The sequence below is a fragment of the Lontra canadensis genome, unplaced genomic scaffold, assembly GCF_010015895.1.
Source record: "Lontra canadensis isolate GAN:19392208 unplaced genomic scaffold, GSC_riverotter_1.0 scaffold15, whole genome shotgun sequence".
Lineage (NCBI taxonomy): Eukaryota > Metazoa > Chordata > Mammalia > Carnivora > Mustelidae > Lontra > Lontra canadensis.
In genome coordinates, this window is record NW_022631009.1 from 11,822,624 (window position 1) to 11,848,058 (window position 25,435).

General features: G+C 43.7%; 1 protein-coding gene across 13 annotated transcripts in view; it reads left to right on the forward strand.

Moving 5' to 3' along the window:
• The window catches only part of SYBU (syntabulin), a 110,539-nt gene that overhangs the window by 82,143 nt on the left and 2,961 nt on the right, over positions 1–25,435 (forward strand). For all 13 annotated transcript variants that reach the window (XM_032858456.1, XM_032858454.1, XM_032858457.1 and 10 more), the window contains 3 exons: positions 16,960–17,062; positions 23,202–23,405; positions 24,871–25,020. In XM_032858456.1, coding sequence (XP_032714347.1) covers positions 16,960–17,062; positions 23,202–23,405; positions 24,871–25,020 — 457 coding nt within the window. The remainder of the gene's footprint in view (positions 1–16,959; positions 17,063–23,201; positions 23,406–24,870; positions 25,021–25,435) is intronic.

The window sequence follows — 25,435 nt, forward strand, 5'->3', positions numbered from 1 at the left end:
CCCCCCACGTTGCCTCTCAACTTCCTTATATCAGGGAGATCATATGATGAAACCTTGAGTTTTAAGAGATTTGGGCATGTGGGATGGAGATAGGAGTGGAGGGACTATTTTTTCCTACTTGTAATTAATACTAGTCCATCAATCCAACTGAAAGAAAAAGGAAGGTAACTCAGAGAGCCTTTCCAGGAGCCATTGCTGAATGACAAGAGTGGAGGAACCTTGAACAGTGTGAAATCTGTCAAGGCCACAGCCCCTACTGTGTGCTAAAGGCTGCCGTAGACACTGGGATACAAGGACGAACAAGCCCTCAAGAAGCTGATGACACGTGGGGAAATTGCAAACAGACATCACACTGCAGTGTGATGAATGCTTCTTATATTCTGGGTAGGCTGAGGAGCCTAAAGGAGGGGCACCTGCTTCCCTTCCTGAAGCAATTAAAGGTTGAGGCTGGAGACCTGAAGAACAGGTAGTAGTTAGCCAGGCCCAGAGGGACAGGAGAATAATCCAGGGAGGGGGAGTTGCGCTGCCTTCAGCAAATGACGGTGGTTGCATTGGGCCGGGAGGCAGTGGCAGCTGAAGGGAGGCAGAAGGGCTTGGAAATCACGCCGGGGAGTATGGACTTGATCTGAAGGACATGAGTGCCATTAGAGGGTTTCAACAGGGGGGTCACCTCATGAGATCTATGCTCTGGAGCAGCGTGGAAGATAGAGTGCTCGGGACCACGCTGAGTAGCTGGGACGCAGTGTGGGGCTGTTGCGGTTAATTCCGGGTGAGAAACGCTGATGGCCTGGGTGTGGAACCTTCCCGATGGGAAGAAGCAGACAGAATGCAGAGTTACTAAACAGCTCTGAGCGGGTGGCTTGCAGTTTATAGTTAAATATTAAAAAACAAGAGCCATTTATGATGGTGCTTTTCATACTTTAGTGTGTGTAAAAGATCACCTGGGGACAGTTTGTAAAAATGTGGATTATGAGAATGATGTAAAGAAATTTTAGTCCGTGAGTCTGGACTATGAGTCATTGTGTATTTCCAGCAAATAGCCTTGGTGCGCAGATGCAGGTGTCCTCAGACCATACCATGAAAAACCCATTTCTATTAGATGTTTTCAAATGGCAATACTACTTTTAAGTGCATTCACAATATGTTCACTTTTCATTTAAGAATGAAGATTCAATCCTGTTATCTCTGTTGAAAATATGTGAATGGCTCAGCCCCAAGGGTTAATGTGTTTAAAAAAAAAAAAAAAGGCAGTCTCCTTGCCAGTGTGGTCTGTGTTCACTAATTGCGCTCCATAAGAGATACAGAGCAGAGCAGAATGGTGATAATCTTGTTAAAACCTCTGCTGCAGATTGATTGTAAATGAATTTTCAAAGGTTTCGGCATGCCCTTTGCAAGAGCAAGCAAGCAAGCATTTATGGTAAAACCGCATTTTCCCCAACTCTCGAAGTTCCTTGCAGGTGTGCCTTCTTAGTGCTTAAGGCATATTTTAATGCATTTATTATTTGGTATTTCTCAAGCCCGTATGCCTGATTTTAAATCCCAGCTGCACCCTTTATGAGCTGTGTAACCACAAGCAAGTTACCTGTGCTTTCCTTCTCTCATCTGTAAAATGAGATAAAACTGTACCTTGTCTCATGGGCTTACCGTGAGGATTAAATAAGAATACATGTAAACCACTTTGAACAGCATGCGAACATGGTAAACCATTTCTGACAAAAGCCCAGTAGTTTGTAAAAACCTTATGTCACCTGCATTATACGTTAGTCACATAATAAACACTTTACCTTCTTCTTTAAGCCATGGTACTTTAAAACACACACACACACACGCATTTATAGTGCCCAAATGCAAGAATTCTTAGGGAAGTGTAAGTGTTTAGCAATACATATGGAACACATGGGTAAGTAGGCCAATCGTAGCAATGATGAGTATTTCTTGTGCACTTACAGTCGTCCACAGTCGATCCTTTAATTCTCACAGTGATCCCATCTGCAAGGCATGCTCAATGCCTTCTTGGAGTAAGGAACTCAGGTGCAGAGAGATCAAGGGACTGCCTGCGGTCACATTGTCAGTAAAAAGATCAGATATCTGAACTCAGAAGCTACCCGTGCTAGACCCTGCTCTTACCTACGGGTCTTAGGCATTGTCAATTATGTGAAGCATGGTTAGTAACACTCGGATTTATGCCAAGTAAACTGAGAAATTGACTCATCTTGAAGATGAAATGTGTGAAAATGATTCCCGAAATGTATACAGCGGTGTACAGCTGTGTTTAAGTCACAGTCAAGCCCGATGGCCTGTTTCTCGGAGGTAGCCATGCAGCACTGTGCTATGTACTCAGGATCTCAGTCGGGGTGTCTCAGAGCAATGCTTCTCCAACCTTCTCAAGGGCTTATTAAAAACCCAGATTACTGGGCTCCACCCCTGCCTCGGGTCTGAGGTGTAGTCCGAGAACCTGCATTCCTAACAAGGCCCCAGGTGATGCTGATGCTGATTTGGGACCACATTTTGAGAACCACCATCCTAGAGGAATGAGAAGAATATTGGTGAATTTGGGAGCAGAGGGTGATTTAAAATCTATGCTATAATTGTCTGACCTGCTTCACAGACCTAGTTACTAACTTCACAGAAACACTAGGAAGTGACAAGTCGTCAGCTCTACCATGGAGATACTTAGATGAAAATCAAAAGATAGAAATTTTACTTTAGCTTCAACCTTTCCAAAGTAGGGCAGTGGCTTTCTGATTTGGAAACTTTTACACAGCTTCTTCCCCTTCTCCACAACAGTGGCGCCTTTTAAAAACCCAGATCGTTCCTCTACCTGTGACTCAAACCTAGCATTTGGCTTTAGAACGAGGTACTTGACCAGTTCTGGGCTGTGTTAAGGAAGCCACTTGGGTCCATTACTCCCCACCCTGGAGCAAGGATTGTCTCCCACAGTGAGGTTATATTCATAAAACAGTAGCTCTGGGCCAGCTTCTCATGTTCATGGGCCCGTCTCATTGCTGAGGCTAAGGGGCAAGGTCATGGAGATAACTTAAGCAAAACCTAAAATAGTATCATGGACTTCCTGATCTTTTAGGGCTAGTCAGGGTCAGAATGACCCAAGAATGAAGATCACCTCAGGAGTGCTGAGATAGGGTAAAGCAGAGAGTCCAATTTTACTTTTAGCTCTTGACTCCCTATGACAATGAGAGGGAAAGGTATAGAAAGACAGATGGTCCACAGAGCATTTCTTTTTGTCTATGGAATATATTACATAAAAGTGGATTTACTCTTCTGGGTTTTTTTTGGCTTTGTTTTGTTTTGTTTTTCCTTAGGGAGACTTGTGCCTCTGGAAATACAAATAGTTGTTTATCAGAATGGAAACTCCGGCTAGATGAGTAACTGGAATAAACCCAGTTCATTTTCTCATCATCAGGAGAATGAAGAAATAAATTATGGTATAAGATACAGTGGAATATTATATAGCAGTCAGATGAATGTACTACAGATATATGGAAAATCTTAGCAATATATTTTGAATCTAAATCATCCCAAAAGATGATACATATCATAGTAGCCTGTTTATTAAAAAGTGAAAGATGGACAAAACAGAAAACAAAAAAGAATCTACTTTTTAGGAATACTTATAGATGTGACTATTCTTTGTAAAAATGAAAGCAAGGAAATGGTGACCAGGGAATAGAAAGCGGAGGTAGGTATAAGTTAGTGTTGACATTTTAGTTGTTGTGATGGGTGGTGGTTTCTTCATTTACTATAAGATTAAATGTAAAGAAATAAACAAAAACATAAGTACAATAAATAAATACTAAATAAACATGAATACTGGCTCATACAAACTGGTCAGTAAAGAACTAAAATAAAGGTAGTCTTGCGTGGACCAATGATGAGAGTGTGTCAGGAACCAAAGAATTTGATTAATCCAATTCTGTGCACCCGTGACTCATAGGTTTTCTGCAGAGAAAATAATGAAAAGTGACTCTCTGGGCCTCTGCTTGGTTCCCACACAGCACCGTGACCGGAAGTCTTTGCCATTTTCTCCCATGTCTCATTTCCATTGGTCCAGTTGGTTCTTGATACGTGAAGATCACTGAAGGAGGGTATCAGTAGGCCACGGAAGATCCCAGCAGTCACTTCAGAAGAAACCATGGCTGCGGTATCGCTAGGGTAGGAAAACGTGTGGTTCCTCTTCTCTAATCTCCACCTCTCTGAGGAAGGTAACATGTTGACATGTTTTCTCCGAGAAAGAAATGTAGGGATTTTAGAAAATAAAAAAAGTCTGTGTCCAGTACGAGACACTTGTTGCCAGACACAAATTTTGGGGCCCGTGGCTTAGAGGAATGTTCAACTAGGGGCCCCTGGGTGGCACAGTCAGGCAAGTGTTCGACTCTCGGTTTTGGCTCAGGTCATGAGCTCAGGGCTGTGAGATCAAGTACTGAGTCAGGCTCTACACTCAGTGGAGAGTCTGCTTGAGACTCTCTCTCCCTCTTCCACTGCCCCTCCCCCCATGCTCACACACACTCTCTCTCTCTAAAATAAGTAAACTTAAAAAAAAAAAAAGAATTTTGACTATCTGTCCTCTGAACTGCCTTCATCACCTCATTCGCTGCTGTTACTTCTCCCTCCAGGGCTGCTGCCTTCACATGCTGCTCCCTTTGCCCTGGACGACTGTCTCCACCACTCCTTGTCTATGGGTTGAATAGTCGTGGGTAGTTTTGAAAGCCAGGTAGTTCCGGGAGCCTCTTCCATGGAATCTTAATCCTACCAGCAGGAAATAATATTTCCCTTTGTTGGCATCTTTTGAACCCAAGTTGTGTCCCTCCTAAGGGACTTGCCCCTTTCTCGACAGCAGGATCATTGTCTCAACTGGACACCTGCTAGGGGTGCAGAGAGCTGTGGGGCGTTCCAGTAGGAATGCATCAAATCTTGCCCTGGTGGAGCTTGTCTCCTACGGTGTGGTGACCCACAGCCTCTACAAGAAGGTTCAGTAGTTAGCTCTCTATGATGTGCTTCAGGCTTTCGTGTGAAATTGGAGAGTTCGGTCAACATAGCCCAGAGCTGAGGATTTACTCACTGATTTATAATCTCAAGGAAGGAGGCAGAATCCTTACCACTCTCTGTCAGAACCACCTTCTGTCTGTTTTCATGCTAGTTTTGTTACTCACATCCCAGATGACAGCCTCCCCTCACTCCTCGTTCCTGCTCCAAGTCCTTTTCCCTGGTTTGGTTATACATGTTGGGACCCAGATGTGATTCAGTGAGGGTGACCATAAGAAGAAAAATAAAAATAAAGGCAGTATTTTAAAGTGTTAACTGAGGGTTCCTGGGTGGCTCAGTTGGTTAAGTGACTGCCTTCAGCTCAGGTCATGATCCTGGAATCCGGGGATCAAGTCCCACATTGGGCTCTGTGCTCAGCAGGGAGCTGTGCTTCTCCCTCTGACCTTCCCCCTCTCATGCTCTCTCTCAAATAAATAAATAAAATCTTAAAAAAAAAAAAGATTCTCTAAAGTGTTAACTGGGTGCCAGGCACTACTTTTTCATATATTAGCTTATATAATCTTTTCAACACTCTATGAGATAGATACTATTATCTTTTCCCTTTTAGAGAAGAAAGCAAGGCACAGAGAGGTTATGTGTCTTGCTAAGGTCACACAGCTGGTAACTGAGGCTACTAAACTGTCACCTCATAAAAAACAAAGAGAAACAACTTCACAGAGATTGAAAATGCAAGGGTAAAACCGAGAGGTGATATATCATGCATGAACCAAGGGGAAAGGAAATCGAGATATTAGCAGTGGAGCATGGCTGAGTGTTGCCAAGGTCCAGGGATGTAATTACCTGGCAGACTGTTCCAGTATAGAAAAAGGGGAAGGTCAATGCTGCTGAGAAAGTCAAGGGAGAGGGTCCAGTGCAAGAGGCTGCTTCAGCGAAGGTGTGGATTGTGGCACCCCTTCCTGCACCCCTCCCTATCGGGGCCACAGCCCTGGGGGGTGGCCTGTGAGTGGAGAATACACATCATGTGGTGCACCCTCAAGGCTGTTTCACAGGGTGGGGAAGACGAGAGGAGGCTGCCAAGGCTGTTAGGTCTTGAGTCAACTTAGAAAATGGCTCTTCTGACAGAAGTGAGGTTAAATAAATAAATAAATACATAAAAGAGGGGCATCTGGGTGGCTCAGCTGGGTAAGCATCCGACTCTTGATTTCATTTCAGGTCAGGATCTCGGGGTCCAGGGATTAAGCTCAGAGTCTGTCTCAGATTCTCTCCCTCGGCCCTTCCCACTGTTGGAGCACTGGCTTTCTCTCTCTGCCTGTCTTAAATAAATAAATAAATAAATAAATAAATAAATAAATAAAATCTTAAGAAAAAATAAAATAAAACAAAATGAAAAACCATGCTGTTTTAATGCTGTTGCCAGTCTCTGTAGCAAGTGGTAGATTATGTCATGTCTTCCTAGCGAGTGGGTGTTTTTGTTGCATTCATGGTCTGGAACTGCCTGCAGACAACACCACTTTACTGGGAGTGGAAGGTGAGATGACTTCAAAAAAGACTCATCCTTTCCTTTTATGCTCTGGACGTGAAGTCACAGACCTCATTCCTAGCCCTGCTCTGACTTTTCAGTGTTGATGACTTGTCAGTCCCCATTTCTCTCTGCCACCCCTGCATCCCCCATGCTTTCTCCCCTGTTAACTCCCCCCCACAATGTCACCCCTGCTCTGATCCCACCCCAACACCTCAAGGATGGCTTTTCCCTGATTTAGGTCTTCCTGCCAGACACGGAGGCAGGCACTTCATTTTGGTAATCACTGGATAAACACTTCTCCTTGAATAGAACCAGCTAGCTTTTTTAAAGGGGCAGAAAGTTCAGTTCAGTGAACCTGACAAGAACTTAAAGATAAGGAACATGTAAGAGTCTGGAAAATTCTTCAGGGCAGATTTACTTCTGTTATTACCAGGTTCCCAGAATAATCAATTAAGATGAAGTTCATGGCTATAATAGATGTAACCCTTCCCAGACCTGTTCGGTGGAAGGCAATGGGAGACGGTTGCCTCTGTGCCCACCTGCTGAAAGTTTGGTGCCCGGTGCTGATTCAGCATGGGGTGATGGTGGATGGTTGTGTGGTGGGTTTGGCGCCATTCAGCGTGTCAGCCATGTACACATCGACCACACTGAAGGCAGCGAGTCAGGGCTGATGGGCTAACCCAGACAGGGAGTGTGCTAGATTGTGAGCTGATTCTCTCTGCTGAATGGTATTTGACACCCCCAGCTCCAAACTGGTCAGCCCAACCTCTTTATTTTTTTTTAATTTTTTTTTTAAGATTTAATTTATTTATTTGAGAGAAAGAATACAAGCCAGGGAGAGGAGCGGAGGGAGAGGGAGAAGCAGACTCCCCACTGAGCAGAGAGCCTGACGTGGGGCTCCATCCCAGGACCTCAGGATCATGATCTCAGCTGAACGCAGATGCTTAACCAACTGAGCCACCCTGAAGCCCCAGTCCCTCCTCTTTAAAACGGGATTATGAGGACTTCAAACCATGGGCCAACTGCTAAGCATCTCCCTAGCTTTACAAACCATCATGTGTACACGAGTTTGGCTGGATCTGGGCCAGTTTTCAAACAAGCCACGTTTTCTCTATGTCCCTGTCACCCCTTACAACTCTTTGAAGATGGATTTAGCCCAGAAAGGGGCTTCTGGAGATCTGTGAGGGGGCAAGTCACTCTGGAAGGTAGACTCTTTTCTAGGTGCTTGGTCCTTGACAAAGGTGATGTCTGGTCCACCTCAACTTCTGCTCACTCACCTTCAGCTTTCTGTTGAAGAGAGTCCTTGCAATCTGACTAGACCTGGGGAAAGATTCCATGTATTCTTTATCTTTGGATTCCTCTTCAGTGTGGTCTGTGACTGCTGGTTACATAGTCATCTGTGGTAATGACTGAAAATGCACATTCCTGGATTCCCCCCAAACCTTCTGAACTGGAATTTTTGTGAGTGTTAACCAGACATACACGCTATTACTTAACTTTCCTGATGATCTTTAGGTAGTAAGATTTAGGAATCATTGTATTATTAATAATAATTATAAAGTGAGTATTTATGAGCCTGTCAAGCACTTCCCACACATTTCACTTTTGATTTATTTCAATTTCACAACAACTCTCCAAGATAGGATTTGCTCTCCACCTAGAGTGGGGCCTGACGCATAACAACATAGCAGATGCTCAATAAATTTTTGTTAAACAAGTTAGTCATTTAAAAAATACATACATATATACATAAATAGGAAAACTAAGGCTTGGTGAGGTTAAAATCACCTGGACAAGAACACACAGCTGCTGAGAGATGGAGCCAGAGTTTATAGTGCCTTCTTTGGGTGGAGCTTGTTGGTGTGTGACTTTGAAGGCTGGCGCCTCCTTCTGGTGATGCTGGGTAGTGTGGGGCTGTGGTTATAGAAGATTCCAGAGGCACCTGATTGGCCTTAGGTTGAACTGACGGATCTCTTGCCTGCTTTCTCTTTTTGGCCATCTGGGGTAAGATAACAGGGACACATATTTATTTATTACTGATCACGAGAACAGGCCCACGGAAGTTGGGTGGTCATTCACAAAACCAAACAGCACCCGTTGTCTTTCCTGTACTCTACTCAGGTTGGCCAATGCATAGTGTTATTTTTCGCTGATGGTGATGCAAAGGGAGACTAGATGTATCTGGGGTTTCTGTCAGAAATGTTCACTCCCCCTGCTTTTTGGAAGTTTCTTTAGATCGCTTTATTCTTTCTTTCATCTGCTTTCTTGGTCAGCAGGTGTATTCCCTGTGTTTCTATCATCAAGACAGGTAGTTGAACCAGCCCAAGATGAAGGAGTGAACAGATGGAGATGTCTTTGACCCTCTCTGTCCTCTTGGGCCTCGTCTCCCATGCTCCTTCCCTTCTTTCTCAAAGACCTTCAAAGCTTCCTAGCTCAGGGGACTGGCCTTTGGTAAGAATAGGTCAAGCAACCTACGTGCATTTCCCCTGGGGCTTACTTAAAGTGGGTTGTAACCCAGGAGCAACTCTATAAAGACATTCGGAGGAGGCCATGGAGAGTTTGTTTTAGGACAACAGATTTTTGAGACATACTCTGTTGTGCACACACACACACAGTAAAAAATAGAAACATAGTCTCCACTGATAAATGGCTGAAGGAAAACCACCTTTTGTAAAGAGTGTTTGTAAGAACGTTTGACTTAAGTAGGATAAGGCATTTTGTATTGTGGGTCTTTTTAGGGGAAAGATGTTTAAAAGCTTTTTCTGGCCTTCAAGCCACTGTACCAGTAGTTCTAACTAGAAATTATAACAACTAACATAGATTGAGTGCTTGCTACGTGCCAAGCACTGTTCTAACTTTCTTGTATGCATCGTCTAATTCCTGGAATCCCTTAACGATGCTTACTATTAATATCTTTATCTCCATTTCACAGATAAGGAAACTAAGGCAGAGAGAAGGTAAATAATTTGCCTAAGCTTTACAGAGTTAGTAGAAGAGGCATGATTCCTCAAACCCAAGTGACTTGACTCCAAAGCCCTCTTAACACTACTATAAATGGTATGATTGCTTTTTACTATAAAATCCTTTTTCTTTAAAAATTTTAGATCTTTTTCAAAGGAAAAATCAATTGCCCATTATTTTAGTGTATCCTATCATTTTTTTATAAGAAGAGTAATAAGCACATGGTTAGAGGAGCGAAATGGCTCAGAAAGATATAAAGTGAAGATGAGGGTCTCTTTAGATCCCTACTGTCCCATTCCAAAGGGAAACCACTATTAACAGATCTTTTTTTTAATCCCTCAGTGAAACTGTTCTGTGGATATAGCCAGTTATATATTATTTAAAGATTTATTTATGAAGCAGCAGACATGCCGCACCCACTATTCTGCATCTTGTTTTTCTTATCTAGCCACATGGCTTCGAGATGTTTTCATTTAGCACGGACAGGTTCATGTCACTCCTTGATAGGTATTCTCCTAGGTGGCTGTACCACCTGACTTCACCAGTCATCACTGATGGGCATTTAGGTTGTTTGTTCAATGCTCATGTGCGGGAGAAATTTCTCCTCACACTCTTCTTGACTCTTATCAGAGTGTTTTTCTCAAACCTTCAACAGAGCTAGTATTCTCAAACTTAGATTTTTAAATTTTTTGCCAATCTGATAACTGAAAAAAATCTCCTTGTTTACATTTACATTTTTTATGTTACATATGAGATTGAATGTCTGTCCATGTGTATTGGTCATTTATTTTTCTCTATATCTACCATCTGCTTGTTCATGTCCTTTGCCCATTTTTCTGTTAGGGTTTTCTTTTTTTTCCAATTTGTATGAGTTTTTGGTAAATTAAGGAGATTGCCGTTTGTCTGTCTTCTGTTGTAAATATTTTCCTTTGGTTTATTATTTGTCTTTAACTGCTATTTTCCTATAAGGAATTTTGCTGTTATGTAGTCAGATTTTTTAAATACAAAACTATCTTCCAAATACTTTAAATTTGAACTTCTTTTTGTTTTTAATTGTGTGTGTATGTGTGTGTGTGTGTGTGTATGTGTGTATATATATATATATATATATATATTTTATTTATTTATTTGACAGACAGAGATCACAAACAGGCAGAGAGACAGGGAAGCAAGCTCCCCGCCTGATGCGGGGCTTGATCCCAGGACCCTGGGATCATGACCTGAGCCTAAAGCAGAGGCTTTAACCCACTGAGCCACCCAGGCGCCCCTAATTGTGTATTTTAAGTTTATGGTTGCTCCATCCATTAAACCTCAATCATAATGAAGGTAAATCCTTTCTAAATTATGATACAAATGAAAATGCATTTATACTTTTTCAGAAAGTCTTCTGTTCTGCAATGCAAGAAAACTTGCGTATATATATATACAATCGGTTTATTGATCTTTTGATCAAATATCCCTTTTCTAAGGTAAATGCCTATAGGGGTTTTAGAGAATAGTTTGCAGAAACTAAAACAAAAATCCTGTTTAGTTTGTGAAGCATTTCTTGGATTCACTGGCTGGGTGCCCCAGAGCTTCACAGCTAAGAGTCCGTTCTACAGAATCTACTTTAAAGAAGCTTTTTTTTTTTTTTTTTTGTAAATAGTGTCTTCTTTAATTACATGTGTCCACTTCCCCAGCTGCTCTTTAATAGCTCTGCTTGGCTTCAGTGGAAATGGCTCCTGTCCTCCCTAGAGACCTTTAAATAAAAGATCTGTGTATCTGTGTGTGTGTTGTGTGTTGGGGGTGGGGGAGAAGGGATGGGGAACTATTTTTTTGTTTTTGTTTTTTCCCTTTTTAATTTGTTGCCTCTGTTTGAGGTAGGGATGTAGGTGGCCAACCTGAATTAATTTGATAGCTTTGTGGTGACAAAGGATAAAGGAAGGTTTGGGGTTGCTTCAATCAGTGGTTTAGAATGGCTTAACACAGCTTAGTAGACTCTGTTTTCAGAGGCTTGTGATGTTCTGATGTCTGAGGACTCCATAGTCTCCTGAAAGCAAAAATAATAATGTCCTAAGAGACCAGTTCGCAGGCAGTGTTTCAAAAAAAGAAGTCTAGTTATCAGTTTTTGCACATACTCTTTTTGTTTCCATTTTTCCTTCCTTCTCTCATTCCTGGCCTCACCATCACATGCACAGAATGCTTATTGCCCTAACATGAAAAAGAGTCATGTCTCTCAAGAGAACCAGTGGTACTACAAGCAAAGGCCACCAGAGTTTCTGGAGGCCAGGGAGCAGAGTTCACTAGTTGGAGAATGCCTTCTGCCGCAGGATGTGCAGTCACCAAGACATTGGCATCAGGAAGTAGAGGTCATCAGGTTCATCCACTGCTTTCAGTCCTGGAATCCTGCTCCACCAACGCCAGCAGCTGATCAGAGACAATACTGATGAGGATAACTTAGGCATGCATTTAAAACTCCCTTTAGCTGTTCAAACACAAGTCTGTGATAGCAAATACTGTGTCCTGCGCTCTTTCCGAGTATTCTCTGTGACATCAGATTCGAGGTCTACACACAGGCACGTGGAGACAAACACGCTCTTGACCACAAAAACTGTTTTAGGCTAATGCCATCCAAAAATATATGCTATGCAATATGAAATTTCTTGAAATTGAGCATATCCTTTGGCTTAAAAATTCCTTCAGGCATTGATTCTAAAGAATAGCAGACAAGGGGGCACCTGGGTGGCTCAGTTGGTTAAGCGTCTGCCTTCAGCTCGGGTCATGATCTCAGGGTCCTGCATTGAGCCCTGCCTTGGGCTCCCAGCTCAGCGAGGAGTCTCCTTGGCCTTCTTGGCCTAAGTACAAGTCTTGCCTCCACCTCTTGATAGTTGTCTCCCCTTGTGCATGTCACTCAACTTTTCTGCCTCGTCTGCAACAGGGACTGATAATTGTCCCTACCTCATAAGGTCTGTACTATAATGGGAAGTAAATGAGTTGGTAAGTAAATATGCTTAGAATGGTTTCTGGCACATAGTGTTTGTTACTCATAATAGAAAAATTGAACATAGCCTATATACTCACTGATTTAATAGAACACAACACAGGGGCACCTGGGTGGCTCAGTTAAGCATCTGACTCTTGTTTTCCTCTCAGGTCGTGATCTCAAGGTTGTGAGATCGAGCCCCACTTCATACTCTACACTCAACACAGAGTCTGCTTGAGTTTCTCTCTCCCTCTCCTCCCTCTGTCCCTCCCCCTGCTCTCTCAATCTCTCAAATAAATCTTAAATATATATATAAATATATCTTAAATATATATTTATATGTGTGTGTGTGTATATCTATATATATATAGACCTATAATGTAGTATATTTTCAAGATATTCACATATTAAAAGAAAAGCAATTAGGCTACATAGTAATGTATTAACTAGGAATGCTGAGTAATTATACACCAAAAGGTTAACTTTAGTTATTTTTTGGTGATGGAATAATAGACTGCATTTTGTCTTGCAGATCATTGCTGTTTTCTAAATTTCCTACAAAGGAAATGTGTAATAAATTTGTCTTTTTAACCTCTGCAGGAGAAGAATGGCTAACATTTATTGAGACCTTACAAAGGATCAAGTGGTTTATATGTGTGTGTGTGTGTGTGTGTATGCATGTGTTTGTAAATACACACACACACAAACACACACACACACATTCCTTGCTTACAATAATGTTAAGAGGCAGAATCCATGATTATCATCTCCGTGTAACAGATGGAGAAACTGAAGTGCAGAAAGGTGAAGTAACTTGCCGGAAGGCCCCCATCTAGTGAGGAGTAGTGGCGGGATTTGAACCCGGGCTGTCTGACGCAAGGCCTGTGTTTTTAGGTTAGGTGCTGTCTTTGTATGGTTTGAATAATATCGATGATCCTTAAAAAGCTACAATCCCCACAGCACTAACCTAGTTGCACACGCTGATTAAAGGAAACGAGTAGAGAGAGCCTCTCCTTCCTGGAGTCTTTGTTGCCAGCTGGTAGGTAAACGGGGACTTTCAGATCTCCAGTCTTCCTCTTAGTTATCTTGCTTAGTAAATGGAAAGAGTTTGGGTATCAGATAATGTAGTACAATTGACCTTTCTGCGTATCCCTTAAGAAGAGTGTGTTGACTTTACCTTGCATTAACCAAACTGAAAATATATTTTAAAACATAGCAAAGTGAAATGGCATTAAGTAGCGTCAATGTTTTTCTCTATCCTCTTACTCAATCCTGCATGCAGCCGCTGGGTACCCTTCATGAATCTTCTAACCTCTTCCAGAAGGTAAGATAGAGAAGTATAGGAACAAACATGGGCCCCGCCCATACCTAGGAGTCAGTACGTCGAGTTCCAATAGCAGTGAGGTGGAGAGCAAACTCGTCCCTTCAGTTCAGAGTACATAATTACCACAGATCAAAGGCATCTTGAGGAAACAATGGATTTTCAGCAGTTTTCTGGTCTGTTTCTGTTGTAGAATTTCTGTTTTTATTCAGGTAGTTAAGTTATAATTGGTGGGATTTTGCATTTCTTTTAAGGGATGAAAATTGGGTGTTTCGGAGTCAAAATCTTACGTTAGAAAATCGTCTCTCGAGCCTGGTGGCTGCACCCACAGGATCTGTTTTTTGAAAACTGTCTGCCTTTATCACTTAGTCACTAACCTGATGACTTACTAGCAGACAGGGCCGGTGGAATTAGGAGGTCAGGACTAGCATATTGCCGGATAGCACTACCAATCATGAATCCTTGAGACTGTAAAATACTGGGGTTTAGCTAGTGTGTTACTCAGAGGGAACTAATTACATTTGGGGAGCCTGTTACAACATTAGACAGAGTCTCTGAAATCCGGAAGGAATAGCCACTCTCAGTCCTGATAAACTGCCTAATTCTCCTGGACTTCTGTTGGGAATTATGATTCACTGCCATCATCTGTGCTAAGTGGCCATTTTTGGTGTCTTTTCCAGAAGAGGATGAACTTCCAGAGAGGTGCTGGGAGTCCAGGAAGGGACTTCTGTCTCTGCCCTGCCATTGCCTTTCCTTCTAGCAAAATTAATACAACTTGTCAGTGAGAGAATCTGTTCACTAGTGGGCCAGTCTGGCTGCATCTTGTACCAGTGGGTCCTCTTGGCCATTAGGGAAACAGGAGTATATAGTGTATCCAGGAAGCTCCCCGGAGCCCTCCTTCTTCCCACTGCCTTTTTTTTTTTTTAATTTATTTGACAGACAGAGATCACAAGTAGGCAGAGAAGCAGGCAGAGAGAGAGTGAGGAGGAAGCAGGCTCCCCGCCGAGCAGAGAGCCCGATGCAGGGCTCGATCCCAGGACCCTGGGATCATGACCTGAGCCGAAGGCAGAGGCTTTAACCTACTGAGCCACCCAGGCGTCCTTCCCACTGCCTTCTTGAGGATGCAGCATGGTGTGGAGAAGTGGCATGGAGATTGGTCCTGACCAGGATTTGTTCCCCACAAGCCTTGGGCAAATCAGTTTTGATTTCTTCAGTAGTAGAATAGAGAGATTGACGTCTGCTTTACAGAGCTGTCAAGATTAACAGATACAAAGAATAGAAAACTTGTCCTAGAGGATCTGGTGCCTAGTAGGCACTCAATAAATAGTTATTATTGTGATGATAATTATAGCTTACTGCTTGTTAGAAACTCAAAGGTTTTTAACACGGAGGACATGGGGAGATGGAGAAGAGAGGGGAGTTGAGGGAAATTGGAGGGGGAGATGAACCATGAGAGATTACAGACTCTGAAAAACAATCTGAGGGTTTTGAGGGGTGGGAGGTGGGAAGTTGTGTCAGTCTGGTGGTGGGTATTGTGGAGGGCACGTATTGCATGGAGCACTGGGTGTGGTGCATAAACAATGAATTCTAGTACACTGAAAAGTAAAAAATAAAAAATAAAAAAGAAACTCAAAGGTTTTATGTCATTCCAATTTTTCTCAACCCAGAAATGTGAGCTGGCTCTGGGTTCTAGACCAGAAGAGTCACAAACTATTGTAGGAGTTGAGAGATAAGGTCAAATAAAGCTGTACACCTAGATTTATTTTCCGAAAGCTTATAGAATTTTACCTTTTTAAAAAATCGTCTCTTCCTTCTTCCCATTTGTCCTTTTTTTGCCTCTTCCACTCTCCTTCACTCCCCAAGGCAATCCATGGAATAGTTCTATTATTACCATTTCAGAACTCTGTATGTTTTTGTTAGAAATGAATTTATATTAATTATTCTGCCACACAACATGTTTCTAATTACATAACAATCTGTAGTCTGTACTCAAAATGTAACGTGATTTTGTAAACTAATGAACAATCTCCCTCCTCTTCCCCTGACTACAATGTCACACATCCCTATAACCCCAGTTTCCATCACTGTCACTGTGAACTTTCTTCATTCTGCTTGGAAATGTTCAGTTCTGGCTTTTTGTGAAGGATGTGGTTTTTTTTGTTGTTGTTGTTTTGTTTTTTTTTTTTAAGATTTTATTTATTTATTTGACAGAGAGAGACACAGGGAGAGGGAACACAAGCAGTGGGAGTGCGAGAGGGAGAAGAGGGAGAAGTAGGCTCTCCACTGAGCAGGGAGCCCAATGCAGGGCTTGATCCCAGGACCCTGGGATCATGACCTGAGCTCAAGGCAAACATTTAATGACTGAGCCACCCAGGTCCCCCGTGAAGGTTGTGTTCTTAGTAGAAAAGCAGCAGGGGCGCCTGGGTGGCTCAGTGGTTTAAAGCCTCTGCCTTCAGCTCAGGTCATGATCCCAGGGACCTGGGTTCAAGCCCCGGGTCGGGCTCTCTGCTCAGCAGGGAGCCTGCTTCCTCCTCTATCTCTGCCTACTTCTCTGCCTACTTGTGATCTCCGTCCATCAAATAAATAAATAAAATCTTTAAAAAGAAAAGAAAAGAAAAGCATCAGAGCAGTCAGAGTCACTCACCAGAAAGCAGGTTCAAGGACATGTCTGTAACCCTCCTCACTGTCCTCCCTGTTGCTTCTCCCCGGCTGATTCTCTCCAGACCTACAAGGGCAGATTCAGGAATGGCTAGCTGACTACAAAAGCCCAAAGATACACTCTTCTGGAAAAACGACTCTGGGACTGACAGGCATGCTCTTCCTTCTGCCTTAAGTTTGGGCCGGAACGTTCCTATGGCCGAGGGAGGGCTGAGGACGCACAGGAAGAGCCCTGCGTGTCTGTCCCCACCTCGGCCACCAGGGAGTGTCCACAGGAAGATCGGTCTTTATGAAACCAGCCCCGCTGGGCTTCTAAGCTGTGTTTATGAAATATTGTCCTCGTTCTCGCACCTTCTCTTGTTTGCTTTGAGGAAAGGGTCTGAGAGCCGGGAAGCTCTGGAATCCTGCCACTTGCTGAGCTGGAGTGTGCCCCTGCAGGGGACCTGGGGGCCTGGCCAGGCAGGGAAGTGGCCAGCCTGGTCTCAGGTTTCTTTCCTTCACGCCTCTCTCTCCCCCCCGCCTGTTGTTTTTCAGGTAGTGAAGCGGATTTTAGCTCCTCCAGCAGCACGGGAAGCATTTCCGCTCCTGAGGTCCATATGTCTGCCCCGGGAAGCAAGCGGTCCTCTTTTTCACGCAAGTAGGCACGGTTTTCTGCTCTGTAATTATTAAGACGCTTTACACAGGTGACTTTACCTGTCCTTTACGTTCCTGTGGAACCACCTGGATGAACCGTCAGTTCATACTTTGTTATTACTCAGTGAGCAGTTTTTGTTTTCTATAATGATTTGAAATTGGAACTTTTCACTGTCTTCCCAGCTGCGGCCACAGAGCTTGGCCAGGGTATGTCTGCCCGTGGCCATCTCTCATCCAGGCCTTGGCTGTGTGGCCACTCACCCTTCTCTCCCTTCCCCTTCTCTCACTCACCTGTGTACTTACCTGGTATCCAGCTACCAGTTTCCACTTCCTACCTGCCTCCCCTTCATGAATCTGTTATCTCAGCTGTGAAGCCTCTGACTTCACCATTTCTTTCCACTAGCTGAGTTTGCATTTTATCCTCATGAAAAAGACAAAGTGAGCCCTGATTACTCCCAGCATTCACTTGGGGAAGGGGTGAAAAGATAATAAAGTTCATAGACATGGTGGCCATCACCACAAGAGGCGTGAGAGCAGAAATGCTACAGATGTGGGCTCTGGAGCCCGAGGTGCCGGGGTGTGAGGGCCCGCTCCACCCCCTACAGTCTGTGTGGCCCTGAGCAAGTTGCTTAACTTCTCTTTGCCTCAGTTTCCTCATCTATAAAATAGGGCTACAGTCATACCCACTTCGTAGGGTTTATTAGTTCATACATGTAGAGTGTGGGTCCGTGCTTAGAGCGTAGCAAGCATCAACAGATGTTCGCCATGGATGCTATTTGGGTTGCAGGAAGAGAGGGGCTGTGGGAAGTCATGAGCTACCATTCACATTTGGCGGGAAAAGTGGTAAGCCTAGGATTCTCTCCTACTATCAGTGACCTTATTCATTCAATAGGTATTTATTGAGCATCTACTATGAGGGTCTAGAGATAGGGCAATAAACAAAACTTCATGGAAATTATATTCACTAGTAGGAAAAGAAAGACAATAAATACATAAATAATAAAATTATTTTTTAAAAAACACACAGAGAAAGGCCACTGAGACTAATAGGATGTATCGCTTGTTTAAGATAGGCTGTTTCCAAGAGACCTCTGTGATACGGTGAGCTCTGAGCCAGGGACCCAAACAGTTCAATGGAGTGAGCAGCAAGACCTCTGAGGATGATTTGTCTTTAGATTTTAGGCAAATCCCTTCACTTCGGTGGGCCACAGTGTCCAAGTTTGTAAAAAGAGGGTTGGACCACATAATTTTTAAGGTCCCTTCCTTCATGGAGAAAAACTGATTAGTTACTAAAAAGTTGCATTCTTGGGATTCAGCAAGCAAATAATTCCTATTTCTTTTCAGTGAGCAGAACATTTAGCCGATGTTTATAAAGGGACCTCTGAGACACCCAAGTGCAGAGTTTTACTGTTAAAAACAATACTGAAGCCAGACAAAACTGTGACTAAAGAGTGAAGTCCACAATGAAAAAGCACAGTTGTTCTAGCCCCAAACATAATCTATTTTGGAAATAAAGTACCTCTAGGACCACAGAATATGAATATAAGCACTTTCTGTATAAATCAGTTGTGGCTTCCTCTGAGAATAAACCATTTATCTAACCCATTCAAGAAAATTAGCACATACCTATAGTACAAGTCTCAAAGAGCAGAGAACAAGAGGAAAAAAGAAATGGCCTGTCAAAGAAGCCAATTTTATTAAACATTTCAAAAGAATTTGTGTTTGTGGTTAAGTTCCAAGGTAATGTCCACAATACTGAGTGACTTAGAGAAAATTGTCTAGTCTGGAATCTGTGGTTTCTCCGAGTGACTAAAAACTGTTATGTGAAACCTAAAATAGCTAAGTAGAATTATGTGCAAATCAGATGCATGCTTAATAGATGGAAAATTGGAATTGGCAGTGTTCTATCCATTATGTTAACATTTTTTTTTTAATCAGGCCCAGGCACAGAGCATAGTCAGTAGATTTATGTGAGGTGGTATCTTGGGCATTTCACGTAATTTTTGTGTTCTACAGGGCTGTGCATCGAGGACGACTCCCCTAGATGGGTTGGGTATCCTTGTCAACCTTGTAATAGCTTATAATCCTTTTAAATGTCTTGTTCCTCTTATAATAAATGAATTTTCTCTGTGGAGAATCAGCTTCTGGGAGGAAGGTGAGCAGAAACACTGGGTGAAGGGGTGGGAAAAGTAAGTGACAGGTGGAATTGGTGAGAATATTTTTGGTGGGATTTTAAAAACAAGACTTAAGGATTTACAAATGATCTCTTCTTACAGAAGGCCAACTCTGCTGACATTTCTGAGAAATTCTTTCTCTCTCTCTCTTTTTTTTTTTTTGAAGATTTATTTATTTATTTTAGAGAGAACGAGAGAGTGAGAAAGAGGAAGGAGAGAGGAAGAAGGAGTCTTAAGCGGACTCCAGGCTGAGCTCAGGGCTCAGTCCCATGACCCCGAGATCATGACCTGAGCCCGAATCAAGAGTTGGACTTTAACTGAGTTCATCATCCAGGTGCCCCTGAGGAATTCTCTTTCTTAAACTAAAATCCTAATCTGACCAAGGGCAGATAGAAGTGAGAAAGAAAAAAAAAAAAAAGGTTTGGAATTTGGAGTCAGAGAGATATGGCTTGAGTTTAGCCACCATTATTTATTGGCACACACGCCAAAGCTCCGAGCCTTACTGCTCTGGAAAATGGGGTAATAGTGGCATCTTCCTCACCGAGTTAAATGAGCTAACGTATGGGTGCTTAACATGGTGCCTAGAATTTTGTAAAAGGGTCATAAGTGGATATTTTCATCAGTAGTGGTAAGAATAATATTGATGGCCATGAGGATGAAATGATGACGGTGGTGGTGATGATCGTTTTATTTTGCTCGGGCTACTGTCACAAAAGAGCACAGACTTGGGGGCTCACACAGCAGGAAGTCACCCTCTCACAATTCTGGAGTCTGGAAGTCCAAGAACCAGATGTCTGCAGGATTGGCTTCTTTGGAAGCCTCGCTCCTTGGTTTAGAGATGGCCATCTTGCCTCTGCTTCATCAGCAGAACCTTTCTCTGTGCCTGTGTCCACGTTTCCTCTTCTTAAAAGGACACTAGGCGAATTGGATAGGATTTAATTGGATTTCATTACCTTTCTTAAAAGCGATGTTTCCAAATACAGTCACATTCTTAGGGACTGGGGGTGGGACTTCTATATTATGAATTTGGAGTGGGGCACAGTTTAGCCCATAACAGTGGCCATGATGATGACAATGATAATGGTAATGTTGCCGTGGAGTAAAAGACAGCATCAGGCAAATAGACATTCTCCTTGGCCCCTTGTGAGGTTCCTTTCTTCTCTTTCTCTTCATTTCCATTCACTGTATTCAGGTGTGCAGGAGGGGGCAGGGGCAGCAGAATTCTGTCTCCTCCTTGTGGACTGCATTCTTCTTGTCCACCACACCGAGGGGTTTAGTGTGGGCTGAGGAAAGTAGCATCGCGTTTGCCCGGCCATGGCCATGGCAAACATGGACCCCTGGCCTCTCCTTGAAAATGTTTTGCCATGACTTTGTACCTCCATGTGTTAGCATTTGAACTGAACTAAATGTAAGGAATAAGACTGATACTTTTAAGCATGTAGTTTCTTTTTTATAAGTTAGCTATTATATTCTAACCACTCATTTCCTGAAATATAATTGAAGATTTAATTGTACTTTAGTAGTGTTTAGTACTTGACGGGATTTTGCTTCATTCAGTATACCAGATGAGTTCTTCAAAATCCCCATCTAATTTCATTTGTATCTTAATGACTGCTCTGCAGTAAAAGTCAGTGGTGAATTCTTCAGGTAATAACCACATCCATAGCCAGTACCTACATACTGTTTACAAGCCCCAGACAATATATTCTCTTTGTGTAAAGTGAGGAGACATTTCTTCAGAGTTAAAAAAAAAAAAATCTGTATTTAAATCTTAGTTCGGCTGTGCATTTTTGGACCAGATTTTCCCCTGAACCACAGTTATTTCACATAACTGAATACTTAATGTAATGTAAATGAGAGGTAATAATTGTACCAGCTTTATAGCATGGTGGTTGAAATTAAGTAAAACTGTGCTCTCAAAGCATCTGGAACAGGGCTAGGGTCTCAGGTCGTTAGTGAAGGTCGACTCAGAAGGGGATTGCCCAGGTCAAACTCAGGGCTAGCTCTTTACTTTCAGCCCTGGCTTGTAGTGGTTAATCCTGCATATTTCTCACTGTCACATTCAGAAATAGTCAGGCCAGCTGACTAGGCTCAGAAGTGAAGTGTGGAGAATCGGATCCAAGCCAGAGCCCATGTTCTTTTCTGCTGCTCAGCCCAGCACCCCTGGGCTGCTAAAGTTGGTTTGTCACAAAGCCATCAGTCCATCTGTTCCATATAAAGTGTCCCCTTCTCACGAAAAGGAGGCAGAGTCTATCTGGATGATTTCAAAAGGAAAGAACTTTTTAACTTTAGAATTTGGTGATGTTTCATTTATATGTGATTTACTGGGTTGACAGCTAGTTGAAATTACATTTGATTTTAAATAAGTGCAGTTTTGGAGCCAAGTTTACCCACACGCACACACACATTTACACACGTTTCTCATTGACATGTGTCCATTGGGTGCAGCTGTACTTGAAACTGCAAGGGCAGGGGGGATGGTCAAAAAGCAGTACTTCTGTATGAAAGTATCTTGTTCTCTTCTGTTTCCTTGTAATGTCATCAAGAAATATTCCTGACACCGAACTGTTATCCTATTTAAGTAATTTCAACATTCTCAAGTTGCTTCCTTACATAGTGGGTGTCAAATCTCTGGAAGTAAATGAATAGGGAAATCCAAACAAGTTGATCCTGTCATACTATCCTGCAGCTGAATCGCCCTTCACATCTTATCAAACACACTCGCATACATTCTTTGATTCACATCAACTCTGCGAGGGAGGCAAGAAAGGTTATTACAGATCCCCTTGTATTAAGTAGCTTACTTGCCTAAGTTCCTAGTAAGTGGCAGTGCCAAGGCTCCAACCCAGTTTATTCATTTAATAGTCATTATTTCAGGAGCTCCCACCATGTGCCACCAAGTAGTGGGGACAGAACAGACTATGCTCCGGCCCTCAGAATGCCCTCGTCTAGCAGGAAGGACACACAGTGTGTGGTTGTGATGCCATGAGATAAATTTCAGAGTACTAGGGACCACTAAGGAGCCCCATGTACACAAGTCTAGAGAAGGAAGAATCCAGGAAGGCTGCCTGGAGTAGGTTCCCATTGGTCTCGAAGTTGGAGATATCCCAAGGCTTAGGGTAGGGAGCAGGAGGACATTCTAGGCAGAGAAAACTGTAAGTTCAAACACATAAAGATGATGGAGAGCTTGGATCATCAGGAAACTGTAAGTTGTTTGGACTTCTGGAATACAGAGGGAGGAGGGAGGAGTGGCAGAGGATGGGTTGGATGGGGAGGTGGGATAGGACCTCATGAGGCATGGGGGCAGCCATGACAGCCATTGAGGACAGTGACATCCAGTTCCATTTTGGAAAGGCCACTCCAGTTGCTGAGAGGGCAAGACGACAGGCCAGGAAGCCAGGAGAGGGCTGTTCCATTTCAGCAGCTAAATGACAAAGGCTGTGTTAAGTCATTGGGGGTGGAAAGAAAAGGAAAGAAAATAGGTGGTTAAACTATAGACTTGAGACATTTGTGTGGGCTATGTTCATTTCTCCTCTTTTCTCCTCCTCCTCTGCGGGCAATCCCCTTTCTCTTTGTCCTCCAAATGAACCACCCTGGTTTTCTTACGCCAGCATGAACCAAACCCAAACATGTTGAAGCTGAAACAGGTGTCCTGGCACAGCCTTCAGAGGGGATCTCAACCAAATCAATATTTGACGTGGAGTGTGCTCTTAACAGCCATTTGGGATTAATCCAAAGCAAGCTTTATGGTCAGAAACTATTTGCACGAATGGCAGGCAATGAGGTTGTCCGTGCTAACGGCAGATGGAAAGAAATCTCGGGCAGGTGGGAAGAGGGCTGCTCAGAAGGACAGTTTGCTAATAATTATGTTGCCCTTTCAACTCTATGCATTGGATTTGCTTAGTAGTAACTAGCATTGGAACCCTGGTCGCCCCAGGCATGTGAACATTTTACATGCTTTTCTCCCAGCCGAGGGCCCCATGGGCGGAGTAATGGAGCTTCGTCATACAAGTCTGGCAACAGCCCGCCCTCCCCACGGGAGAAAGACTTTCTGTCCATGCTGTGCAGGAATCAGCTGAGTCCCGTTAACATCCATCCCAGTTACGCGCCCTCCTCCCCAAGTAGTAGCAACTCAGGCTCCTACAAAGGAAGCGACGGCAGCCCAGTCATGAGGTGAGTGGGCTCCAGGGTATGAATTTGCCCTCCTTGGTAAGTTTTCTTGCAAAAACTTAGAAACTTAAAAAAAAAAAAAAAAAGGTATACAACTCTTGAGCCTTATTCTGTGGTAAAGTCACTTCTCTTTCCTTTCCCCAACTCAGCTAATCCCTCAAGGGCAGCTGCAGAAAGAACACAAAGCATAGCTTAACAGTTCGGCTTAACAGTCCAAGGAGTGACAGGCCAGGGAGGAAAATGGCACAGGGGCAGTAGGGGGAGACCGACGTCTTTCCCTCAGAACAGGAAAGAGTCATTCAGGGGTTGGTTCATTCATTCAAACATCAGATAGGGGTTGAGTACCACATTGTGCCAGGCACTGTGTAGAGCACTGGGAATGGGACAGTGAATGGCAGAGAGGGTCCCTGGGCTTACTGCCCGGAGGACACTAAAGACATTGCTCATCTAATGACAAACACATTTAAGGTTATCCTGTGAGTACCATTTGCTGTATGTGTTTTTAAGAGGTCAGGAGGGGATCCAGCTCAGTCTGGAGGGATCAGAGGAGGCCTCCCTGAGGAAATGATATTGAAATGAAATCTGAAGGTCAAGCAAGTAATTCATTAGTCTGGGGGTGGGGGCTGGAGGGCAGGAGGTTCTGGAAAAAAGGACCTATGCAAGCTAAGGGGCCACAACAGAAGCGCTAGAAGGTTAGGAGCTGGACACGGGTCATCTTGGACGGAGCGCATGCTCGGGGGAGCAGAGCCAGTGTAGCGGCCTGGATGGGCTCCAGAGTCGGGGCAGAAGCTGCCAACTTTCCTCCCTTGTCTTCTTCCTTCTGGGTGGTCATTCTCGCTCATCGCTCTGGTACAGCAGGGATGCCCCGAGCTTGGCCAGGCCTGAGAGAGGCTGACATTCCAGCTCAGGAAGTTTTTTCGAACCCTGGGCACCTCTCTTACAAACCACACTCTGGTGACGGTGCAGTAGCCTTTACCCATTGGAAGAAGGAAACTTCCGCCAGATCGGCACCCTCACCCAGGGACTGATCAAGAAACAATTTGAATCCAGCTCCTAACAATCAGGATGTTTAGGCAGTGGCACACTGTGTGGAAAGTCAGGACATCTCACTCTTCCCCCCATCTCCCCCCGACCCCACTCATTGTCCTCTGATCTAACAGTGGGTTACTCTGAACCCACAGGCAGGCCCGTGCACAATTGTGCATTATTTTGTATGAGCTCATCCCTAAGCCATAGAGAATCCTCCCTCTCCACTGCCCCCACCTTCTCCACAAACACCCTCCCCGCAGTCTCCCAAGTAATGTGAGGTCCTAAGTTGGCAGGTAGGTTCCAGTCCCCCTTCCCAAGTGAAGCACCTTTACCGAGGTTGAAGACCCCCGGACACGGCTACCATTCCTTCTCAGGCTGTTAGCTGTGCCCTAACTGTTCTCACAGAAGAAGGAACATTTCATTGCTTGGATTGTTTCAGGCGCTCTGGAAGGTACATGTCCTGTGGTGAAAATCACGGTGTCAAGCCCCCAAACCCAGAGCAGTATTTGACACCTCTGCAGCAGAAAGAGGTCACCGTGAGGCACCTGAAGACCAAGCTGAAGGAATCCGAGCGGCGGCTTCATGAAAGGTGAATCTGTGTGCCTTTCACCCCAATGCAGGACACTTTCTTTTCCCATCAAGTAAAATCCAAGCCCACGCTCTAGAGAAATAGACAAGAAGAAAAATGATTTCACTGAATTTTTGCCAAATTTCTTTTCAAAAGAGCCATTCCATGTTCCTGCCTGATTTGCTCCTTCAGGAGGTTGAGGGACCCTTTCAGGTTAGAGGGGATCCCCTGCTTTCTCTAGGTGTGTACGGCTTTGACGTGAAGTGCTGGGCGTGTGCGTGGCTATTTTTACACGGCAGGAACCCTGGCAGGAACAGTTCCAGCAGAAAGGGTCACACAGAGGGGCCCCTCTCTAGCCCTGTTTCTCTCTCTGAGAGTGTGGATGGCCTGTGTATTGTGATTCCTGCAGGCAATTTCTGTGCTGAAGGAAGAGGTT